Source organism: Lathyrus oleraceus, chromosome 4 (genome assembly GCF_024323335.1).
Source record: "Lathyrus oleraceus cultivar Zhongwan6 chromosome 4, CAAS_Psat_ZW6_1.0, whole genome shotgun sequence".
Classification (NCBI taxonomy): Eukaryota; Viridiplantae; Streptophyta; class Magnoliopsida; order Fabales; family Fabaceae; genus Lathyrus; species Lathyrus oleraceus.
In genome coordinates this window covers 97,199,343-97,223,254 of record NC_066582.1, presented here as the reverse complement: position 1 = coordinate 97,223,254, position 23,912 = coordinate 97,199,343, and the positions used below count along the sequence as shown (strand labels likewise).

Here is a 23,912-nt window from a genome sequence, read left to right as displayed (position 1 = left end):
GATTCTAAAAGTCCAAGGGAATTCTGGGTTTGTATTAACATTTTTGTCTATTGGATTGCTACCCATTCGGTCAGATCTTTTCAACTCTAAACTTTTAAATTTTGTGCATAGGGTAGTCTCTTCATCTTCTCCCCATTTCTTTAGTTTCAAAATCTCTCCCTCCATTTTCAAAATCTTCTTTGTGTGAACTATTTTTGTTCTAAACTTTGACCACTTTTGTAAAAGATAGAAACTTTGGCCTTATGCCATCGCATTTTCAAACTTATTTTCTTAAATCAAACTTGTAAATAAACTTAACTATACTTGACTTAAACTTTCAAAAAAATCCAAAAATAACTAACTCATTCAAACCATTTTAGGCCTTGGGCCTTTCAAACTTAATTTTGTTAAAATCAATGCATCCATTTTGAAATTTGTATCATGAACTACGAGGTTTTGATCCCTCATTTTTATGTTGGTACGTAGGCACAAGTTCAAAGGTCTTGTCAAACACAAAAAATATAATTAATGAATTCTTTTCTCACCCCCCATTCTATTTGTTTGTAAACATCACTTTGTACAAAATACACATGCACACAAAAAGGGCTCCCTAGGAGTACCTATGACACTTTGGATGCTAACACATTCCCTCTATGTAACCAACCCCCTTACATGTGATCTCTGACTTTTATTAGTTTTTATTTGAAAACTTCTTACCTTTTGGGTTTTGTTCGTACTTTTTCCCTTTTCCCTTGGAAACAATAAAAGCGCGGTGGCGACTCTTTTTATTTGATCTCTAGCTTGTCAATAGCTTAATGATCATGAATTTCCCGCTACAACAAGGTATAATGTTCTTGATTGAATTGCTTAGCCGTGCAGGAAACACAATTAGATGCATACGCCACAATAATGGGTGACATACAAATTTATGTTATTTTCTATAAAAATGGCTTAGAACTTCTTGTAATTCTAGCACGAATAATCTTAGGGGTAAATCTAGATGGACGATCATAATTTTTAGTTCTGCTTTTTATTAACTGTTAAAATCTATATTTTAATATGCAATCAAACAAACCCTTTTCGATCACTTTAGATAAACACATTTAAAGTAAGAATGGTAATCACATATCTCTATGTGGGATCAATATTTTTTACTACTTGACACAACCGTGTACTTGCAGTTCACACACATCACCCTACAAGATAATACATTGTTGGACTTCCACTAGAAGATCATTGTCGCCCTATATGGTAATACATTCATGGAAAAAGAAGACCCTTGTTGCCATACATGATAATATGTTGTTGGACTTCCATAGGATTATCCTTTATGCCATACGGGGTAATCCATTGCTTAACTTCCATAGGAAGATCCTTGTCGCCTTACGGAATAATACATTGTTAAACTTCCACTAGAAGATATTTGTCGCCCTACATGATAATACATTGTTGGACTTCCAATAGAAGATCATTACCTCTCTACGGAGTAATACATTGCTAGACTTTCACATGAAGATCCTTGTCATCTTATGAGGTAACTATATTCTCGGACTTCCATTAGAAGATTTCTGTCGCCCTACGGGGTAATACATCACTGGACTTCAACTAAAGATCCTTGCCATCCTACAAGGTAATTACATCATTGGACCTTTACTAAAAATATTCCGGACCTCAATAGGTTACCCAGTTAACACTAAACGAGGAAGCCACCATGGCAGGAGACCTCACCTAAGCCATAAATAACAAAAAAAGTCATATCACAAAGAATTTCGTAAACGAATTGCAAAAGGCATGCATATATTCATTAAATAGAAACCTCTATGGGTGTGGTTACAACCGACCTACAGAGGGAAAATATATGAATAAACGTACATAATACAAAAGACAAGATTAAACTTTCCCCAAGCAACGCTTGAGGAACTTTCCCTCTGAGGGAATCAACTTAAAGTCTCATTAGAGAGACTCAACAAAGTCTCGCCATAAGGACTTTTCAATCTTCTCGTCAGTGGGATGCAACAAAGTTTCTCTTGAGGGAATCAACAAAGTCTCATTAGAGAGACTATAAAAAGTCATGTTAGAGGGACAATACAAAGTCTCGTCAAATGGGCTCACCAAAGTCTCGCCTTAGGCACTCAACAAAGTCTATCTTGAGGGTCTCAACAAAGTCTCGCCTGAGGGACTAAAAAATGTCTCGCTCGAAAGACTCGATTAAAACTTGTTAGAGGAGTCGTGGCAATCCTTTCCTAAAAGCATGTGTAATCACCTCAACCAGGCTCCTCAATCAGGCTTGAAAGGGAAATGTAAAACACTTCATCCTCTATGAGCCCTCGTGCTCGAGGGACTGTGCAGTGGAATAATTTAGGGAAACCTTGAGGCGTAGGTGAGAGGCATACAATTTAGCCTTCTCGAGTCACCCATGTATTAGTTCGAGCATATTTCTTCTGGTTCGACCGCCCCTTGCTTGAATTTGTAGTTCGACTTCCTATTTCTCTATCCATAACGCACAATCGTGGGAGGAGCGTGTACTGGGTCAATAGTCGATCCATAGGAAGTCACGAAGAGTAATTGAATCTCATAAACTTTTGGGTATCAACCACCCACTCTCATGAAGGTTAATATAAATACATGGATGTTATCATACATATAGATCAGTCTCTGACGACGATAAATAAACCACCCATGACGTGGAACAATTTTTAAAGGACTTCTATGAAGAAGCCACACAAAAAAATAGAAATTGTTTTGTTAAATAGGTGGAAAAAAATCTTTTAAACTTTGAAGCACTAAAAATCCCAACTTAAAAAGCTGAAGAGAAAAATAAATAAATTACAATTTTGTTGTCTTCAAAGAAATGTAAAGAGCATAAATAACTCGAGAATCACCATTCTCAAGTAAAAATTTCATCTTGATCATATTCAAGTGCTGCATTCAAGATTTATTTCATATTTATGACAATATACAACATAAATTATTTGAAATTCAACTTCGAATTGTAAAATATTGGTCATATGGGCACTACAACCCAATTTACTAAGGGATAAAAACATTCCAATATTTATTAAGAAGTTGTTATCTTCGGGGGGGGGGGGGGGGGGGGTGGATATTGTAATATTGAATAAAGTACACCTTTCAATCCAAATGTAATTTTGTTACAATTGGAAAAATTCTACATAAAATTTAAAATACTAACAAAAAGTTATCATTGGACATGCCTATTGCACTACCTTATAGTTGGTTCTAAAATACTTGGGAGACTTACTATGATGGATTAAGACAAATTACATTTTAAAATTGTAAAATTGATTACAAAAATGACATAATTTTTTTTCTCACACTACTATAAAATACACATTTCACAATAGTTAGGAGAAGGATTCTACCATGGATGGTGGCTCGTGGTAATGAAGGGTGTGGTTGTATGTGTCATCTTTACCACAACAAGCTACTAACCGTGGTAAAAACACAATAACGCGTAACATACTATTAAAGTTGTATAAAATAAAGGTTGATGTTAGGTGTTCGATATCCAACTTCTGAATTTTTACAGATTTCAATATATTTCACCACAGTTCTAGATTCTAACTGTAGTGAAAGGTTTAACATAACATTTCACTACAGTCATATATTCTAACCATGGTGATATGCTTAATTGAATTTGTTATAATTTATGTGGAATACTTATTTTACCAATTGCTCGCTAAATATATAACCTTTTAATATGATTTAAAAATCAATTATATGACAAATTAAGTTATATTAGAAGAACAAGTTACACTGATAAATGTTGTACAAGATTTATACAACCTATTATCCATATTTTGCTCTTTAAGGATTAAAACTTATTTCAATGTTTCTAATTCTTCTCACAAACAATTCCTTCACCTCTAGTTCATTTTGAAAAATATTATTACTCTGTAGATAAATTTAGAGGTGAAGGAAGTGATATCAGAAGAACAAGAAGAATTGAATCAAGTTCTAACGGTTAAATAGCAAGATACGAAAACATAGTGCAAAAGCTCGTAAAACATTGGTAAGTGTAACTTATTTTCTAATATAACTTAATAACTTTTTTCTAATTAAATTTCAAAAGGTTATATATATTCAGTAAGGGGGTGAAAAAATACTTAAACCAGATATGATATAATAAACACATCTTCCATGACATATTGACTGAACGTAATGAAAGATGCAATGTACAAGGTATAACATTAAAAATAACAAAAACATCCATAATAACACAAACATTTACTAACATACCTCAACAAAAACATAGATAATAACACCAACATTTACAACACACCTCAACAAAAAACATCAACAATAACAAAAACATTTACAACATACATCAACAAAAACAAAAACATTTACAACATACCTTAACAAAAACATTAACAATAACACAAACATTTACAACATACCTCAATAATAAAGTAAACATTTACAACACACCTCAACAAAAACATCAATATAGCTAAACAACAACATTCACAATAACACAAACAACAACATATACGAACTAAACAAAAACATCAATATACCTAAACTATAACATTCACAATAACACAAACATCAATAAACGATTTATACAAAAACAACAACATACAACATACCTCAACAAAAAGATTAACATATCCCCAAAAAGCATAAAAATATCACAACTCATAACATAAAAGGTGGAAACATCTCACGTACCTGAAATATGAAAAATAAGTCAAAGAAACGAGTTTGGTGTTTTCGTTTTGCATGTTATGTAACACCTTTCCTTGATCCATTAGAGTTGGAGAAGATATGTTGAAGTTTTGTGAAGAAATTGTATGGAACCGCTAATGGATATTAAAATAAGGCGTGAGAGAGATGTTATGGTTTTGTTTTATGAGTGAGACAATTGTTCACCAATATATAGGTAATATTTTACACCATGATTAATAAATGATGTTTTGTCAAAGAAATAATGTAAATGTATACTTTGTTCACATGTGAAGGACATGTGATTGCATCATACTTATTCACCTTTAAAGAGCATATAAACTTATGACAACTAGACTGCTAGATCCAAAAATATGAGAGAAGGAGATAATGTAAGATGAACATCTCTCATGAAAGGAAAATATAACATACTTTATGTTAGAGAGGAGCTAAATGTGTATTTAAACACAATAAAGAAAAATATTTTAATATGAATATCTATTAAAATAAGATAACGTAATATATTTCACATAAGATAAGAGATAAGTGTATATTTTAATTTAAAATGAAAAGATAATATAATATAAATAACGTAATTTACTATATATACTTTAAAATTTACCAATTATTAAAAAAAAATTACATGAAATGAATACATCCTCAAAATAAAAATTAAGAGGTTCCCATTACATGTTATTGTTACTTAGGTTTGAAGTGTTACTTAAAAAGCAAATAAGAGGTAAGCGAATAAGAAAAAGCCACCTCATCCTCTCAATCAGTCAAGACGGTGCGTTTCAACATCTCCCACTCCTTCCTCTCTGTATCTCTTGCCATCATTTTTCTGCTGTACTACCCAACTCGATCGCTTGCTCCGATTCAATCCATACACATGCACACAATCAACACCAACACCACCCTCGATTCCATCACCCCAATCTCTCTTCTCCCAATCACAACTAGAATCGAGAACGCAACATTGGATGAACAAAATTCCCGAAACTAGGGTTCGAGTAAATCGAACAAAAATCTAATAAGTCACAGAACTGGGGGCGGATCAGTCTCGGGTTCACCGAAGCCCCGCGGCTTCATCGTCGCAGGGACTCTGGTTTTTCCTCCGTTTCTACAATGCACCACGTGTCCAAACACTCGCTCAGCTTCCTTCTGTTGAATCCGTAAGCCGCTACGCTTCCGATCTTAACCGTCCCGTACCTGTTCCTCCTCCGGTCATGGAAAACGCCGCTAGTATTTCCGCCGCTACTAATTCTGCTCCTCCTCCTCTCGAAGAGCCTGAATACTTGGCTCGATACCTTGTCGTCAAACACTCGTGGCGTGGACGCTACAAGCGGATTCTATGCATTTCTAGCGTCTCTGTTATCACTCTTGATCCTTCTACGCTTGCTGTTACGAACTTCTATGATGTTGCTACTGATTTTGAAAGCGCCGCTCCTGTCCTCGGTCGCGATGAGAATTCCATTGAGTTTAGCATCAACGTGCGGACTGATGGCCGTGGAAAATTCAAAGCTATGAAGTTCTCGTCTCGTTATAGGGCCAGTATTTTGACGGAGTTGCATCGGATAAGGTGGAATCGGTTGGCGCCGGTTGCTGAGTTTCCTGTGCTTCATCTTCGTAGGAGGGCTTCTCAGTGGGTTCCTTTTGTAAGTTTAAGTTATTCCTGTTTGATTTATTTCTATTTGCTCCTGTAGCTCGATTCTTTTATCTTCTCTGTAAGTAATAAAGATAGCATAAATGCATAATCGAATATTGCAACGTTTAAGAGAATTTGCTTAGTGCCGTTCTCTTGTCAGTGTTGACTAAAAAGAAAAAATGATCTGGATGTTTTGTTGTAATCGGAATTGAAATGTTGTTAGAATTATGGAGATTATTAGGATGATGGAGATACAAAATTGTTTTTTTAAAGTGAAAGTGATCAGGGGCAACTGTGTGTGAAATTCTTATGTCAAATTAATTGGGGCGAGTTTTAAAACTAATGTCTGACTGGTTGTGTTGACAGAAATTGAAAGTAACTTATGCTGGTGTAGAACTTATTGATGCTAAATCCGGTGAGCTTCGCTGGTGCTTGGATTTTAGAGACATGGATTCCCCTGCAATTGTTCTTCTTTCTGACGCCTTTGGAAAGAAAAATGTCGACCATGGTAGTGGATTTGTTCTTTGTCCCTTATATGGAAGGAAGTCAAAAGCTTTCCAGGCTACTTCTGGGTGCACAACATCAGCTATTATCTCAAATTTGGTATGTATGTCTTTGTTCAAGCTTGAAAAGTTATTCTGCTAAATATTGTTTTCTTAAAGTTGGTCTCCTTTCGCCACTTACATAAGTTAGTATTCGGAAGAATGGTTTAACTGTGCTCGTGAAAAATGTAGGAATATACCTGTTTTGATATCAGGAATAATAACAGTGCATAAATTTTATTGCAGACAAAAACTGCAAAATCCACTGTGGGGCTGTCCTTGTCTGTGGAAACATCGCAAACTCTTTCCGTTTCTGAGTATATAAAACAAAGGGGTAGCTGGTTATAACCTAGTTTATGTACCTTGCACATTCAAATTTGTTATTTTTCCGAAGTGAGTTTATATCATAACCTTAAATGATTACATTTGATGCAGCAAAAGAAGCAGTTGGAGCAGAAGATACCCCGTTGGGTGGTTGGTCTGTAACACGGCTGCGTTCTGCTGCCCATGGAACTCTAAATGTTCCGGGCTTGAGCTTAGGAGTTGGCCCAAAAGGTGGACTAGGTGATCATGGTGATGCGGTATCTCGTCAGCTCATACTCACAAAGGTTTCACTTGTGGAAAGGCGTCCTGAGAACTATGAAGTAAGTGATGAGTTTATTAAGTCAATTTGTAGACAACTTATAAATAATTTCGTACTTTCATCTTCCTCTAGGCTCTATCTCAAATTTTTGAAGTTTTTGAACATTTTTTATATTTATAATATTCCAAGGAATCACAAGGAGTTATCTAACGTCTGTTAAGGTAATAATATTCATGGTAACAGTATTCTTAGGAGTATTTTCCCAGGAAATAAATCTTATCCTATTAGGGGTGTACTTGGACTTCTGAAAAGTGCTTTTATGATATAACTTTTTTCTTCTAAGAAAAGCACTAAAATTTTAAAGATACATTAGCTTGTTACAGTAACAGCAAGCAATCAGGATCTTGTCATTTCTGCGACAAAACACACTTTAGAAAACACTTTCATCCTGAACCCTTTATACATCTATAGGAGAATGTGCTAATCAAATTATGTGTTCATAAATAGCTTATATCATGACCTAAAGGGATTATCAGATTTAATATGTTGTTGACACTGCCGTTTTCAGATTAATGCTTTCATATTGCGATGCAATTATTTTTTTTTAGAAGGGTCAATGCAAATGTTGAGAATTTTTACTAGATGTATGCAGGCTGTTAGTGTTCGTCCTTTATCTTCGGTGTGTGCTCTTGTTCGGTTTGCTGAAGAACCCCAGATGTTTGCAATTGAATTCAGTGACGGATGCCCCATCCATGTAAGTCTTTGTGATGCTACTCTAGTTGTACATTCTCATGGTATAAACTTTCTCATGTATTTGCCATGAATTGTAGGTTTACGCAAGCACATCTCGTGATAGTTTACTTGCAGCAGTTCGTGATGCGTTGCAAACTGAAGTAGGTATTCTTCTTGGTTAAGATTTGTTCTATGATCGCATTTTATGTGTACATTGAATCACAGTGACGCATGTCTTGCGATAGTTGCTTAATTTTGTAATATTCACTTTGAACCATTTTCTGAACCAAAAGAAATTTTGCTTAATAGTACTGATATTAAAAAGAAATCGTCCAGTGCATGTTTGACTTATGGTGGTGTTTTTTACAGGGTCAATGTGCCATACCTGTCTTGCCAAGACTAACAATGCCTGGTCACCGTATTGATCCTCCCTGTGGGAGAGTTTATTTGCAATATGGTCAACAAAAGCCTGTTGCTGATGCAGAAAGTGCATCCATGCATTTGAAACATTTAGCAGCTGCTGCCAAAGATGCTGTTGCAGAAGGTGGTTCCATTCCTGGATCTAGGGCTAAACTATGGCGTAGAATAAGGGAGTTCAATGCTTGTATACCATATAGCGGGGTACCTTCAAACATTGAAGTACCAGAGGTTACTTTGATGGCCTTAATTACCATGCTTCCTGCTGCTCCAAATCTTCCTCCCGAGTCTCCTCCACTGCCACCCCCTTCTCCTAAAGCTGCAGCTACTGTGATGGGTTTTATTGCATGTCTGCGAAGACTACTTTCTTCTAGAAGTGCAGCTTCACATGTAATGTCTTTTCCAGCAGCAGTTGGAAGGATGATGGGTTTACTCAGAAATGGTTCAGAAGGCGTAGCTTCTGAGGCTGCAGGGCTTGTTGCTGTACTCATTGGTGGTGGGCCTAGTGATGCAAGTGTAATAGATTCTAAAGGAGAGTGGCATGCTACGATTATGCATAACAAGTCAGTATTGTTTGCTAATCATAGTTACATCATAATCCTTGTCAACAGATTAAAGCCCATATCAGGATCACCATTACTGTCAATGGCTCTTGTTGAAGTGCTTGAGGCTATGATTTGTGATCCGCATGGAGAGACTACCCAATATACTGTTTTTGTTGAGTTGTTACGCCAAGTTGCTGGGTTGAAGCGTCGCTTGTTTGCACTGTTTGGCCACCCTGCTGAAAGTGTTAGGGAAACTGTAGCTGTGATAATGCGATCAATTGCAGAAGAAGATGCTATTGCTGCAGAGTCAATGCGGGATGCTTCTCTACGTGACGGTGCTTTGTTGAGGCACTTACTACATGCATTTTTTCTTCCTGCTGGTGAACGTCGTGAAGTTAGTAGACAACTTGTTGCTCTTTGGGCAGATTCCTATCAACCTGCTTTGGAGCTATTATCTCGAATTCTGCCTCCAGGCCTTGTTGCCTATTTGCACACACGTTCTGAAGGAGTTCTTGCCGATGACACTAATCAAGAGGAGTCATCATCTAGGAGAAGAAAACGACGTTTACTTCAGCAGAGGAAAGGTCGCATAGGGAGAGGATTAACCTCCCAAGAACAATCTTTCCCTTCAACTAATAACTTCGATGTTTCTGATTCAGGTAGGCAGACAGGGGATGCTGTTGGTAAAGGCTCAGATAACTATCCTAACACTTCTGTTGACCCAAGTTCTGTACAGGCTTCAAGTTTTCAATCTTCTATAGTGCATACTAGTGAAAGTTTAGCCAATGGATCTACTGGAGAAGCCCAAGTTGGGTTTTCAACTGTTGCTGCTTCATCTATTGTGGCATCAGAAAACTCAAACGAAGCTCCTGATTTTTCGAATTCAGTTGATCCCGACAGCAGTGGAGTTGATTCTCAGAATGCAGGCATTCCAGCTCCTGCTCAAGTTGTTGTAGAGAACACCCCTGTAGGATCTGGTCGGCTTTTATGTAATTGGCCTGAATTTTGGCGAGCTTTTGATTTAGATCACAATAGGGCTGACTTGATTTGGAATGAGCGCACCAGGCAAGAGTTGAGAGAATCGTTGCAAGCTGAAGTTCATAAACTAGATGTTGAGAAAGAGCGCACTGAAGATATTGTTCCAGGGGGTGCTACCCTTGAATTGATGACAGGGATTGAGAGTGTTCCACAAATATCTTGGAACTATTCTGAATATTCTGTTCGTTATCCAAGCTTGTCGAAAGAAGTTTGTGTAGGTCAGTATTATCTGCGTTTACTGCTTGAGAGTGGCAGTGGTGGCAGGGCACAAGACTTTCCATTGCGTGATCCAGTTGCTTTCTTTAGAGCCCTTTACCATCGTTTCTTGTGTGATGCGGACACAGGGCTTACCGTAGATGGTGCTGTTCCCGATGAATTAGGTGCATCTGATGATTGGTGTGACATGGGTAGGTTAGATGGTTTTGGCGGAGGTGGTGGATCATCAGTGAGGGAGCTTTGTGCAAGGGCAATGTCAATTGTATATGAGCAGCATAGCAAGACCATAGGCCCTTTTGAAGGTACAGCTCACATCACTGTTCTATTGGATAGGACAGATGACAGAGCTTTGAGGCACCGACTTCTTTTACTTCTGAAGGTTTGTGTTAATAGAATTTACTTGCTCTGTCCTGTTGTGTTGCTTCTTCCTTTAATTTTGCTTTCTCTGTGTAATGGGATGAAGAATTATTCTGGTTTTGAAATTCAGGCTAGTATTTGTGCCTTTTTCTCTAGGTACTAATGATATGGAAGGTTGTTGAGTCAAAAGAAAATAGCATTTTAAATTTAACCTTCAATGTTGCTAGTTGCAATAGGATCAGTTGTCATATTGTTTCAATAATTTTCTTAAATGGAACAGCGTTTAAAAAGTTATCGAGTAAACTACGAATTCGGCTGTTTGATAATTTTAAATAATTATGCCTTACTCAATTTCAGGCATTGATGAAGGTTTTATCTAATGTTGAGGCATGTGTTCTGGTCGGAGGTTGTGTTTTAGCAGTTGATCTGATTACAGTAGTACATGAAACCTCAGAGAGAACATCTATTCCCTTGCAATCTAATTTGATAGCAGCTAGTGCTTTTATGGAACCACTTAAGGAATGGATGTATATTGACAAAGATGGTTCTCAAGTTGGGCCTATGGAAAAAGATGCTATTAGAAGGTTATGGTCCAAGAAGGCTATTGATTGGACAACAAGGTTTTGGGCTTCTGGGATGCTAGATTGGAAGAAGTTGCGTGATATTCGCGAGCTTCGTTGGGCACTTGCAAGTAGAGTTCCTGTCATTACCCTACCTCAGGTAGATCATGTTCTAGCTGGATGATATGTTGTTATTCATATAATTTAACTTTTTCTGTTCTTGTTTTCTTTTGCCTGATTTTTTTTCTTCCTCGAAGTTTGATGGCCACTCTTAAATATCTCCATTCTTCTTTGTTAACTTAAAGGATGTACTTTTTTATATCTCAATGACATGCTTTCCTTGTACTATAATTCTGATGAGACGGGTTGCCTAAGGTGCTCTTATGTTGATAACTTGAAGTCTAGGCACAGTTGGGTATGTACCAACAATGAAAGAACATAGTTATGTTCTTAACATCAACGTCTGTCTGGATAGTGTTCATATGCGAAGTCTCTGTCTTGTAGAAAATATTATTTGACATTTCATTTTTACTTTCCTGGCACTCTTCTAATAGATAGAATATTAATTTTTTACTTAGGTTGGGGACACAGCTCTGTCCATATTGCATAGCATGGTCTCCGCGCATTCAGATTTAGATGATGCTGGAGAGATTGTTACTCCAACTCCTAGAGTAAAAAGAATATTGTCAAGTCCACGCTGCCTTCCACATATTGCACAGGTAATACAAATTGTTTCTTATTAATCAGCCATGCAGGAAAATAATATTCGTTTTGTCTTCCATCTTTCTAATAGTTCTAACTCAAAATCATTTTTATTAGATTCTTTGATTATTGATTGTCTTAGGGCCTGGTTGATAAACAACTTATTTGCAGGTTATAGCACAAGCGCTTATCAAAATAAGCGCTTATCAATAAGCTATTTTTTTTTTATAACAAAAGATAACTAAATTTAAATTAAATTGTTTTTATATTCGTGTTATTTTCTTAAGCTATCTCGAAGAACTTGTAAAAATAAGTTAAAAAGTTATGAAAAATGTCTAGCTGTTTTGATTAAGTCTCTCAAAACAGTGTCACAACTTATGCCAATAGATATGCTCAAATAAGCTGATCCAAACAAGCCCTTATTCTTCTTACCTATATCATTCTTAATCAAGCTGTTTGATATGTGATAGTATTATTTGGTTGATTGTTGTTTTTTCTACTTATCCAAATGACTTTTTTTTTTGGGTGGGGGTGGTGAACACAGGTAATTCTTTCTGGGGAGCCAAGTATTGTTGAAGCAGCTGCTGCTTTGCTGAAGGCTATTGTTACCCGCAACCCCAAAGCCATGATACGTCTATACAGTACTGGTGCATTTTACTTTGCGCTAGCTTATCCTGGGTCTAATCTACTTTCAATTGGGAAGCTCTTCGCTGTCACGCATGTCCATCAAGCATTTCATGGCGGCGAAGAGGCTGCAGTTTCTTCTTCACTGCCTTTGGCAAAACGCAGTGTTCTTGGTGGACTTCTACCTGAATCTTTACTGTATGTACTGGAGCGTAGTGGTCCAGCGGCTTTCGCGGCAGCAATGGTTTCTGATTCCGACACTCCCGAGATAATATGGACTCACAAAATGAGGGCAGAAAATCTAATTCGTCAGGTATTCTAGACTTTTTTATAGCCACTCTGCAGGGATTTTTTCCCTTCAATTTTTCTAAAGAATAAATTCACTCATTCTGTTATGATATTTCATATGATGGAATTAAATCCATGGTCTTTTGCTCATTATCAGGTTTTGCAGCATCTTGGTGATTATCCACAAAAATTGTCACAGCACTGCCATGTTTTATATGACTATGCCCCCATGCCTCCAGTGACATACCCTGAGCTGAGAGATGAAATGTGGTGTCACCGTTATTACCTTAGGAACCTATGTGATGAGATTCGTTTTCCAAATTGGCCTATTGTTGAACACGTTGAATTTCTGCAGTCATTACTTGTAATGTGGCGTGAAGAGTTGACAAGAAAGCCCATGGACCTTTCTGAAGAAGAAGAAGCTTGCAAGATCCTCGAGATATCCTTGGAGGATGTATCTAGTGATGATGTTAATAAGAAGAATTCTTTTGAGACTGTGGGCGAAGCATTTAGTTTATCGAAGCAGATTGAGAACATCGATGAAGAAAAATTAAAGCGTCAATACAGGAAACTTGCGATGAAATATCATCCTGACAAAAATCCAGAAGGAAGGGAGAGATTTCTTGCTATACAGAAGGCCTATGAGCGCCTCCAGGTAGACTAATATTTCCATGTTATCCCTTTTTGGAATCTTGTTTCAATAAATGTTATTAAGACAGCATGATTATAACATAAAATATAACATAAAGACCTAAGTACTCTTAAGTACTTCATTGATGAAATCAGATATCCCATGCATACAACTCCATATGCATGTTTTGCTTTTCCAACTACAGGTAGCAATGGAGAGGTTTTTTTTTTTACGCACATTTATTGACTCGGAATGTCAAATAGAGAGAAGAATTCCACATTCATACATGCTCCAGTTTTTGTATTACTATTATTAGCATATAATTTTTATTCTTCTATTGCTGAATGTTTGCATGCAAGCTTATAATGGTTATATATGAGCATGATAATGAGGTGTAAGAATCATAACAACCATTTTATTTCACTTTGATTTTTGTGCATGTTTATAGCCCAGAGGATTTTATTTTATTGTTCATTTGCAAGCAACAATACCTTTTTGTCTTTCATAATTTGTTTGCTTAACGTGACCAAAACTTAGGCCACCATGCAAGGTTTACAAGGTCCTCAGCCTTGGAGGTTACTGCTCTTATTAAAGGGACAGTGTATTTTATACAGAAGATATGGAAGCATATTAGAGCCATTCAAATATGCTGGCTATCCGATGTTGCTGAGTGCCGTTACTGTTGACAAGGATGATAACAATTTTCTTTCTTCGGATAGAGCACCTCTCCTTGTTGCTGCCTCAGAGCTTGTCTGGCTAACGTAAGATTTCCATGTCCTTTCTTGTTGGATTCTCCACTATGCCAATTGTTTTTAAACACTTCATGGTAACTTCTGCCGTTTTATTGAATATTCATGTTATCAGGTGTGCTGCTTCTTCATTGAATGGCGAGGAGCTGGTAAGAGATGGAGGTGTACATCTTCTTGGAACTCTTCTTTCCCGTTGCATGTGTGTTGTTCAGCCAACTACTCCTGGACATGAACCATCTGCCATTATTGTTACAAACATCATGGGAACATTTTCGGTTCTTAGTCAGTTTGAGGCTGCCAGAGCTGAGATGCTTGAGTTTTCTGGATTAATTGAGGACATTGTGCATTGCACTGAATTTGAGCACGTACCTACAGCAGTTGATGCTGCTTTACAGACTATTGCCAGTGTTTCTGTTTCCTCTGAATTGCAGAATGCTTTACTGAAGGCTGGTGTTTTATGGTATGTCTTCAATTATTGTTTAACTATATAATGTATGCTATCTATTTGAAGTTCTCGACCATAGGTTTGCTGTAGGAAGATGAATCTGTAGCTTACATAGGATATGTAGATTCAGTAAGCACATACTTGAACAGAGCTTGTAAAGTGTTGGATATAAAAAAATATCTTATAATATGTCTGGTATATCAGAGTATTTAAGTTATTTTGTTGGATCAGTTTATACTCTTAGATGATCCTATATCATCTCTTAGGATTATATTTTATATAACTATTATGATTTTTCTTGATTTAGGATTGTGCTATAAATAGATATTAGGATTTAGTTTTGTATTAAGTCAATGTCAAGCATAGTTCACTAAAAATAATATCTCTTATTATTGTCATCTAAAATCTCACAAAAACATTAAGTAAGCCTTTTTGTTGTTGTTGCAATTTACCCCATTTGTGTTGGATGAAAAACAAACAAACTTGAATAATCTTTGCTTCACAAACTTGACTAATCTTTGCTTCACAAACTGTGACCTTTCATTTCTGCCAAGAAACAGTGTTGTGTTGCCAGCAATTTTCCACCCAACTTTGGTGATTCCCAACAGACCATAAGACCAACTATATTCCGGCTTTAGACATTATATTACATCAAACCACATACTCTACTATTTGTGGCTAGTTTGGTTTGGTATCTGCTTTTGACATACTTTTCTTTTTCCTGCCTTCTTTCAGTTTATATCATAAATATTATTTATTTCTGTTCTTGGGTCTATTGTTTTTTAGAGTAAATTAAACTCTCATCCCTAGGAGAATCTTGAATCACGATGCTCCCCCCTCCTATGTTAAAATATACACTTATCTTCATTGAGAAGTAAATATGTAAAATAAATTATATTTCCCACTCCTGAGAGATGCTTGAATTACACTCCCCCCTCTCTTAAGAAGGAAATATGTATTACAATTTAGTCCATGCTAACATAAACAACTAGTGTAAGCAAGCAAATACCTTTAAATCATGATCTCATGATATATTTTTATCTTCACAATTTTCAACTTAAAAAGTAATTAATTTGAAAATTTTAGGTTTTAGAGAATAAAGTACACATTAAATTTTTTTTTTTGAGTTAGTAGTTTTATCAGTTTTTATATACAAGTGGTGCGGAGTGTATATTTTGACATTAGAGGAGAAGGTTGTGTAATTTAAGCTTCTCTCAGGGTAGAAATATAATCTTCTCATTTTTAAATTATTAAATATGTTACGAGTCTCACATCGGACAATAGATGGCCTAAATACATGTTTATAAGTCAATTTTGTAGAGTCAAGTTTGACACTACCCAAATCCTTATATGATATCAGAATCTATCCTTGATCTGTTGGGCCACCCGCTATCAGGCCACTCGGGTCATGCACTAAATGTCCCGTTCTGGGCGCGAGATATGACCTGAAAATGGTCTATAAATGAGAGGTACACTAAAAGTTTTTGGGGTTTACAGCTCCAAGATAGCTAACTATTTATTAAATGGACTTACTTTCAAAGACGCTCCAGGCACCGACCCTCTTCTAATGTGCATAGGAAGATTAATCTACCTAATAATGGTACTTTACCCTCTTCCACCTTGAACCCAAGATACGACCCTTCTCTTAGCATTGTTACATTTACCTGCATCTTGGTTATTATCTGTTAATCCTTTCCATCACAAAGTGACGAAGTAGTGATGTTTCAAACTGTTGGTTAGCTAATGAGCTTTAGCTTCTGTATGGTTGCAGTAGTTATTTGTGGTACATGAAAAAAATCTATCCTAGGTTATGTGGTTATGCCAAAATAATTTTTTGTACTTATCTATATAATATGGTCTTTGATAGGTACCTTTTGCCATTGCTGCTTCAGTATGACTCTACTGCAGAAGAATCTAATGCAACAGAATCACATGGTGTTGGTGCTAGTGTTCAAATTGCAAAAAATATGCATGCCGTAAGAGCATCTGAGGCTTTGTCAAGACTCAGTGGTTTGTATGGTGATGGGAGTTTAATACCTTACAATCAGGCAGCCGCTGATGCCCTTAAAGTTATGCTAACTCCTAAGCTTTCGAGTATGCTAAAAGATCAAATGCCCAAAGATTTACTTTCAAAGTTAAATGCAAACCTGGAGTCACCAGAGGTGAATTTTTTCCCCTTTACCCACTGTGAGGAAGTTTTTTCTTTGTTGTTGTGATGAGTTATGAGAACTTATTTTCTTACTAAATAGACTATTATTGATACAAAATGACATGGATGTTTTCCTTTCCTTGGCACGTTTTTAACTGACATTGCACAGGTTATCTGAACTTGCTACATGTGTTGAATCTGGTGGTATAGAAAATATATATCTAGTAAGTAGCTGCTAGGTTTTTAGTCTATTTCCGTTTTAATCAGTCAGAAGAGGTTACAGTTTAGGATGTTAAAATAAACAGGTGATACAAAGAATCAGCATGTCTAAACAAAAGATTATTGCTGATTTTAAGCTAATGTTGAGAAACTTGACATTTCAAAGAAAGAACTTCAGTTAAAATTTGTACAGCTGACAATTTTCTGGAGTAAAAATTTGATACATTCAACAGATACAGTAGAAAGATTGAAAGATAATAGGAACTGAATGAAATACAGGGCAAATACTCGGGATGTTAGTCTGTGAATCGTGGTCAATGTGACCAAAGGCTATATCTGAGAACATTCTAGCGCACCTCTGCTCTGCTATCCGTTTCTGAGTTACTTCTTAACTGCCTTACTATCTACCCCCCTCTCTTCTATTTACACTCTATTCAGTTACATTGCTATTTCCCTTTCTTTTTTCTCTCACATAGACTCTCCTGACGTGGGTCTCCTATTTAGCTGCAAAAATAGATATGTTTGCATAGAGAACTCTGGAGTAAATATGCAGAGCCAAAGAAGTTTTGAAAAGAAATCAATGGACTAATATTCAATGCAGTCAAATGGGGAGCAGCCTGGGAAATTATAAGTTCTTATGTTAAAATTTGATTGAACAACCCTATGTTTTACTTAGATACACAGATTTTGAAATTAAAAAATATATAAAATGAAATTGCTAAAATATTCCTATGACCCATGGTTAACTTAGTGTGAACAGTTCCCCTACCCAGTTGTTCCTCCATCTATTCTTCCCCACCCACTTCCTCTTCAAATGAATAAGAAATACAAGGAAGATGTACATGACATTTTTATGTATATATATGCACAAATTAGTTTATATGGTTATTTATTATTTCTTCTGTAATCTAGACATTAGTCTCCTCCAGTTCATTGAATATGTTTTGTTTACTAGCTAATTGAGGTGTTCAATGCTGTGAAGTCCCATATATGATTAGATAATAACGCAGGACAGTCTCTCTTCCCATTGAATTGTACTCACACGTTCATATTATGTTTTGAACTCTATGCAGATTATCTGGAACTCTTCAACTCGAGCAGAGCTTCTGAAATTTGTGGATCAGCAACGCGCAGCTCAAGGTCCTGATGGTTCGTATGATATTAAAGACTCACACGACTTTGTCTATGAAGCAATATCGAAAGAATTGTTCATTGGCAATGTTTACTTGAGAGTCTACAACGATCAGCCAGACTTCGAAATTAGTGAACCCGAAGCTTTTTGTGTCGCACTAATTGATTTTATATCCTGTCTTCTGCACAATCAATGCGTTGAAGAGCCTAATCATGATGTTGAAGAGACCTCCAGTTTCACCGAGAATTCCGAGCACCTAAATGAGGCTGTTGATGGATCTGTCAATGAACATCAGACCCCGAATAATTCTGGCACAATGTCGGACGAACAATCACTAGGGAAGGAAGAACCTGAGCTGATTAAAAATCTCCGTTCGGCAATGATCTCTCTTAAGGTTTATTCTTGAACCTACCTTATTTTATATTGAAATACTTCTTATTCAGCATGTCTCTGACTAATCTTGTTATTTACTGTAGAACCTTCTGACTAGCAATCCAAACTTAGCATCCATATTTTCTAATAAAAACAAGTTGCTGCCTCTTTTTGAATGCTTTTCGGTGGCCGAAGCATCAGACAGTAACATTCCTCAACTTTGCCTTGCAGTGCTGTCACTCTTGACAGCACATGCTCCCTGCTTGCAAGCCATGGTTGCAGATGGATCTAGTCTTCTGCTTTTATTGCAAATGCTTCACTCAGCTCCCAGTTGTCGTGAAGGGTCTCTCCATGTTCTCTATGCACTGGCAACCACACCAGAACTGGCCTGGGCAGCTGCTAAGCACGGCGGGGTTGTATACATTCTTGAATTGCTATTGCCTTTGACGGGTAGAAAACTTTTATTTCTTAGTTGGTCTTGTTTATGTCTCTCTTCAAGAATATATTTGCAGATTTATGAATATTATTAATAGACATGATTCCATGCAGAAGAAATTCCACTCCAACAAAGAGCTATGGCAGCCTCCTTGTTAGGGAAACTCGTTAGCCAACCAATGCATGGACCAAGAGTTTCAATAACACTTGCAAGGTTCCTTCCAGATGGCATTGTATCCATAATTAGGGATGGACCTGGTGAAGCTGTTGTAGTTGCCCTTGAGCAGACTACCGAGACACCAGAACTTGTATGGACGCCGGCTATGGCAGCTTCCCTATCTGCACAGATTTCTACTATGGCATCAGAGCTATACCGCGAGCAGATGAAAGGTCGTGTTGTTGATTGGGACGTGCTTGAGCAGGCATCTGGACAGCAGGAAATGAGAGACGAGCCACAGGTATCACCTAATAATATTTGTGAATGTATAGATTCATTTTCTGATGGAAAGCTGTAGAGAATTCTATATTATTTTGTGAATGGACTCATCTTTTGTGTGTATGCAGGTTGGAGGCATCTATGTCCGTCTTTTTCTGAAAGATCCTAAATTCCCTCTGAGAAACCCTAAAAGGTTTTTGGAAGGTTTACTAGATCAGTACTTGTCATCTATTGCCGCCACTCATTATGAGGCACAGACTGTTGACCCAGAGCTTCCTTTGCTTCTTTCGGCTGCCCTGGTCTCGTTACTGCGTGTGCACCCTGCACTTGCTGATCATGTTGGGTATCTTGGATATGTACCTAAACTAGTTGGTGCAGTTGCATTTGAAGGAAGACGAGAAACAATGTCAACAGATGAGATAAATGACGGGAAGCATGCAGACAAAACAAATGGCCCAGATAATGAAACAACAGAGAACACCCAAACTCCTCAGGAACGTGTGCGTCTGAGTTGTTTGCGTGTCTTGCATCAACTGGCAGCTAGTACCACATGCGCTGAAGCCATGGCAGCAACTAGTGTAGGAACACCTCAGGTATCCATCAAAACGTATTCTATATCAAGTGGCTAATTTACAATCCTTTTATCCAAAGCTGTTTTTTATTAACTGTAGCAGTGGCCCCTATATATCACATACATTGTTCCTGAACTGTCTTTCAATAAAAAGAGAATTTATGGGTTTTATTTTAAAATTTCTTCTTCCAGGTTGTTCCACTACTAATGAAAGCTATAGGGTGGCAAGGTGGAAGCATTTTAGCTCTTGAGACCCTTAAGCGTGTTGTGGTTGCTGGCAACCGAGCCAGGGATGCCCTTGTTGCACAAGGACTTAAGTAAGGACCTTGCATATTTAAAAGTTAATCCATTTTTAATTAATTTAATATTTTATGCCTTTGAAATTCATATTGAATTTCACATAAGCTCCAGGCTACTGCCAAAAGGTGCGAGTGAAATAGATAACTCATGGGCCATGAGTCATGGCATCAATTTTAACTCTATGTCTGTTTGGCCTCGCCTATAGTTTTGTAGATATGAAGTTTAGTCATTATGTTATTGGATGATAAATAATTTGAAATTTGAGTCAGCAATTAATTAAATACAATAAACATACTACTTTGATGTTCTCACACAAGGATTAGAAATGTCACTAAATACCCCTTAATTTTTTACACGCAGATAACTGCATCTGACTAAATTATCCTCTAACTCGTAATGTTCTCTCTCCTGCTTAGTGGAAACACCCAAGAGACTAGGATCAAATTGGAGAAAAATAATTAATACTTTTTGTGGTTCTCTAAAGCGACAAATAAATGAAACAAAGTGATTGATGTTTTGGAAGTTCATCTTTATATGGCCTTGAAATTTGTTACTGTTCAGGATAAGTGTATCTCACATGTCTGTCTGGTTTTCAACATTCTAACTATTCTTTATGGGAAACGCTAGCATGTGCCCTTAGGGCACTTGTTAGTATATACTCAAGTTAGAACCTTTGTATTGGGTTGTGCATTCTATTTTTCAGAAAGTTAAAAATTGATTTTTTTCAAAGCATAATGGGTCTGTTTGTTTTAGCTTTGAAAAATAGATTTTTTTTTCATATTTTCAAAAATGATTTTTATAAAAATGTATTTCAAAATGTTACAAGTTTTTTTAAATTAATTATTTCGAAATTAAATGATTAATTTTGATAGCATTTAAAATAAACATACAGTATTGAAGATCAAAACATAGTTGAAATTGCAATTTTTTCAAAAAGTTATATCTCAAAAATGATTTTTATGAAAAGTTATTTGAAATAGCTTCAAAATTAAGTGATTTTCTGAAGATATCCAATTTTTAGAGGTGCCCAATAATTACTGATTATGAATTCTATAACATGTGTCCTTAGGGAACAAGTTAGCATGACTCATTCTTTATAATGAAATTGTTCAAAGATGTTTTGGTTGTCTATGAGGGAAATGATAATCTAAAAATGATGAAAAACCAATGCACATATTAGGGAGGTCTTGAATGGAGTTTGAGCCTAATAATCACTTGATTAAGAATTCTTGAATATTATGGCACTGTCTACCGTGTGTTTTGGAATCATTGGATCTGTGGAACTGTTGGATCAGATCCGCCCAGTTTTTCTGCTGTATCCTACCATATTGCTATCGAGACAAATGGTTGGTTGACTGTTCCTTGGATAGCTTTTTCCTGCTCTGGCTATATTGTCTCTGGCAAGTGGCAACTATAAGATATCCACTTGGGATGCTGACATTTCTACTGCTTGAACAATTGATAAATGACCTGTCAAATGCTTTTTATTATTGTTTAATATATCTTAGAAACTTTATCCTATAATATCATAATCTGGAAGACCTGTTGTGATTGCTTTTGGAACACTGTCAATTGTCACAGCAGTGAGTAATGTTTCTGCCGTTAGATGAATTTGCTTTGAGCATAAGATATGAATATTCTTTATAATTCTTATAGAGATGCAATGATGAAGATTATCTTATGAGTTTATGGCAGCAGAATTACGAAAACTCTCGGTACTAAATTTTGCTAACAATGCAGAGTTGGTCTTGTTGATGTACTTCTTGGTCTTCTTGATTGGAGGGCTGGGGGGAGGAATGGGTTTTGTTCTCAAATGAAATGGAATGAATCTGAAGCATCTATTGGCCGGGTGCTTGCAATTGAGGTTAGAAACTCGGTCAATTCTATTCACCTGCTTGAGTTTGAGGCTCTATTACATATTTTCTTCTTTATCAGCATATGCTGCATCTTTTTTTTCTTTATAAAAAATTGTAGTTCTCTTTCTGGAAGTCCTTTGGTCTGCTTATCAGCTTATCAATCGGAAATGTATCTGGTGTTTTATTGGTTTTTAACCTGTTCTCATTTTGTTTGTATGTTAGTTTCCAAGGAATGGACTTTTTGTTTCAAATTTCCCATTTTCAATTTTCTAACATCTTGCAATTTAATATATTTTGTATTTCTTTCTGCAAGTGTTTTTTATTTGTTAATTTATGCAGGACTGGGGAAACATATAAGAAGTTATTGTAGTTGTGATTATTTTTAAAGAAAGTGATCTAGCTCAACTCATCTATACACATTTTATGGTGGATTCTATTACTGCTGACAAATTATACTTGCACGATGAATCAGGTTCTGCATGCGTTTGCTACTGAAGGAGCCCATTGTACTAGAGTGCGGGAAATATTGAATAACTCAGACGTGAGTTTCTCAGTACATCTTGGTCTTGGCTTTTGTGTTTTATATGTATAGCTGCTTAGGTTTTGGCTTTCGTGTTTTATCATCATCTTCCCTACTGCTTTCCAGGTTTGGAGTGCATACAAAGACCAAAAGCACGATCTATTTCTTCCTTCAAATGCTCAATCTGCAGCAGCTGGCATTGCCGGACTCATAGAAAATTCATCATCGTCGAGACTCACGTACGCCCTTACAGCTCCTCCACCACAATCTACTACTTCTAGGCCTCCCCCATCATCCACGTCTGACTTCAGTGGAAAACTGGACTAACCTTTGTAGCAAAAAAGGTTTGATGTTTTTATATAAAATGGAACATACATCCAAGTCTATACTTGTAATTCACCTGTATAGTTCACTGTACAGTTTTGTTGTCTTCTTTCTCCAAGGAGCATTTAGGAAGCATGTGCAATTTTCTCTAGAGTTATTTATTCCCTCCCTTTATTTCCTTGTAAATTGGATTATGTATTTACCGATTTGCTACAAAATAGTGAGGCCATTTTGTGCATTCCATGAAAGTTGACTTTTATTTTTTTGTTTTCTGAAGCTGATGAGGGGCAAAGTTGACCCTCAGCTCTTCGGTGTACAAACCTACGACGACTACAAGGCTATAATTTTAAAGCTTGTTTACTAAGATTTACATCATGGCGTGTTAAATTTTCCATTTATTTAAAGTGGATAAATATTTGTTTTAAATAACATTTCGTGAACTTGGAAACTTAGACAAACTCACTCTTTTTTCTTCATCAAATGCTAATTTCTTGTTTGTAATATCTAAATGTAACGTGTTTATATACCTTTTTATTTGAAAATAATAGCTTCTGTTTTAAGCCAAAAAAATTTCACTCTGTACTTTTTGGCCAATGATGTTATTATAAATTAATTCAAGCAAGTTGAATAAGCTACGCGTTCTTAAAACTTGACAAAAATTTATAGGAACTATTGTTGTCGGAAGGATCTTGGATTGATTTTGAAGTAACTTTTCTAAAACCACTCTTGAATCATGCAAAACTTTCGGTAGAACTCTTCAAATAACTCCTTGAAAAGACTTGTTATTCTTTGAAACATGCTCTCAAAGAAACTCCAGATCCTAATTGGAAATATAGTGAAAAGCTCGCAAATGTTTTTT

The 23,912-nt window shown here is 36.4% G+C and overlaps 1 protein-coding gene across 1 annotated transcript; it reads left to right on the top strand.

Annotated features, from left to right (window-relative positions):
• Window positions 1-5,420: 5,420 nt before the first annotated feature.
• LOC127073634 (dnaJ homolog subfamily C GRV2) lies at window positions 5,421-23,301 on the top strand. Its single transcript, XM_051014807.1, has 22 exons — window positions 5,421-6,320; window positions 6,677-6,913; window positions 7,099-7,186; window positions 7,288-7,496; window positions 8,088-8,189; window positions 8,266-8,328; window positions 8,537-10,762; window positions 11,098-11,460; window positions 11,879-12,019; window positions 12,547-12,939; window positions 13,072-13,569; window positions 14,083-14,306; window positions 14,410-14,754; window positions 16,607-16,901; window positions 18,181-18,633; window positions 18,716-19,061; window positions 19,161-19,504; window positions 19,611-20,075; window positions 20,246-20,370; window positions 22,094-22,217; window positions 22,682-22,750; window positions 22,856-23,301. The coding sequence occupies exons 1-22, from the start codon at window positions 5,892-5,894 to the stop codon at window positions 23,054-23,056; spliced, it is 7,740 nt and encodes a 2,579-aa protein (XP_050870764.1). The 5' UTR covers window positions 5,421-5,891; the 3' UTR covers window positions 23,057-23,301.
• The last annotated feature ends 611 nt before the right edge of the window (window positions 23,302-23,912 follow it).

Excerpts from the sequence above, each read along its gene's own strand:
- LOC127073634 (XM_051014807.1), top strand. The coding sequence starts at position 5,892 with ATGGAAAACGCCGCTAGTATTTCCGCCGCTACTAATTCTGCTCCTCCT. Across the intron at positions 6,321-6,676 it reads CTTCTCAGTGGGTTCCTTTT|AAATTGAAAGTAACTTATGC; the intron begins GTAAGTTTAAGT and ends TTGTGTTGACAG. Across the intron at positions 22,218-22,681 it reads GCCGGGTGCTTGCAATTGAG|GTTCTGCATGCGTTTGCTAC; the intron begins GTTAGAAACTCG and ends ACGATGAATCAG.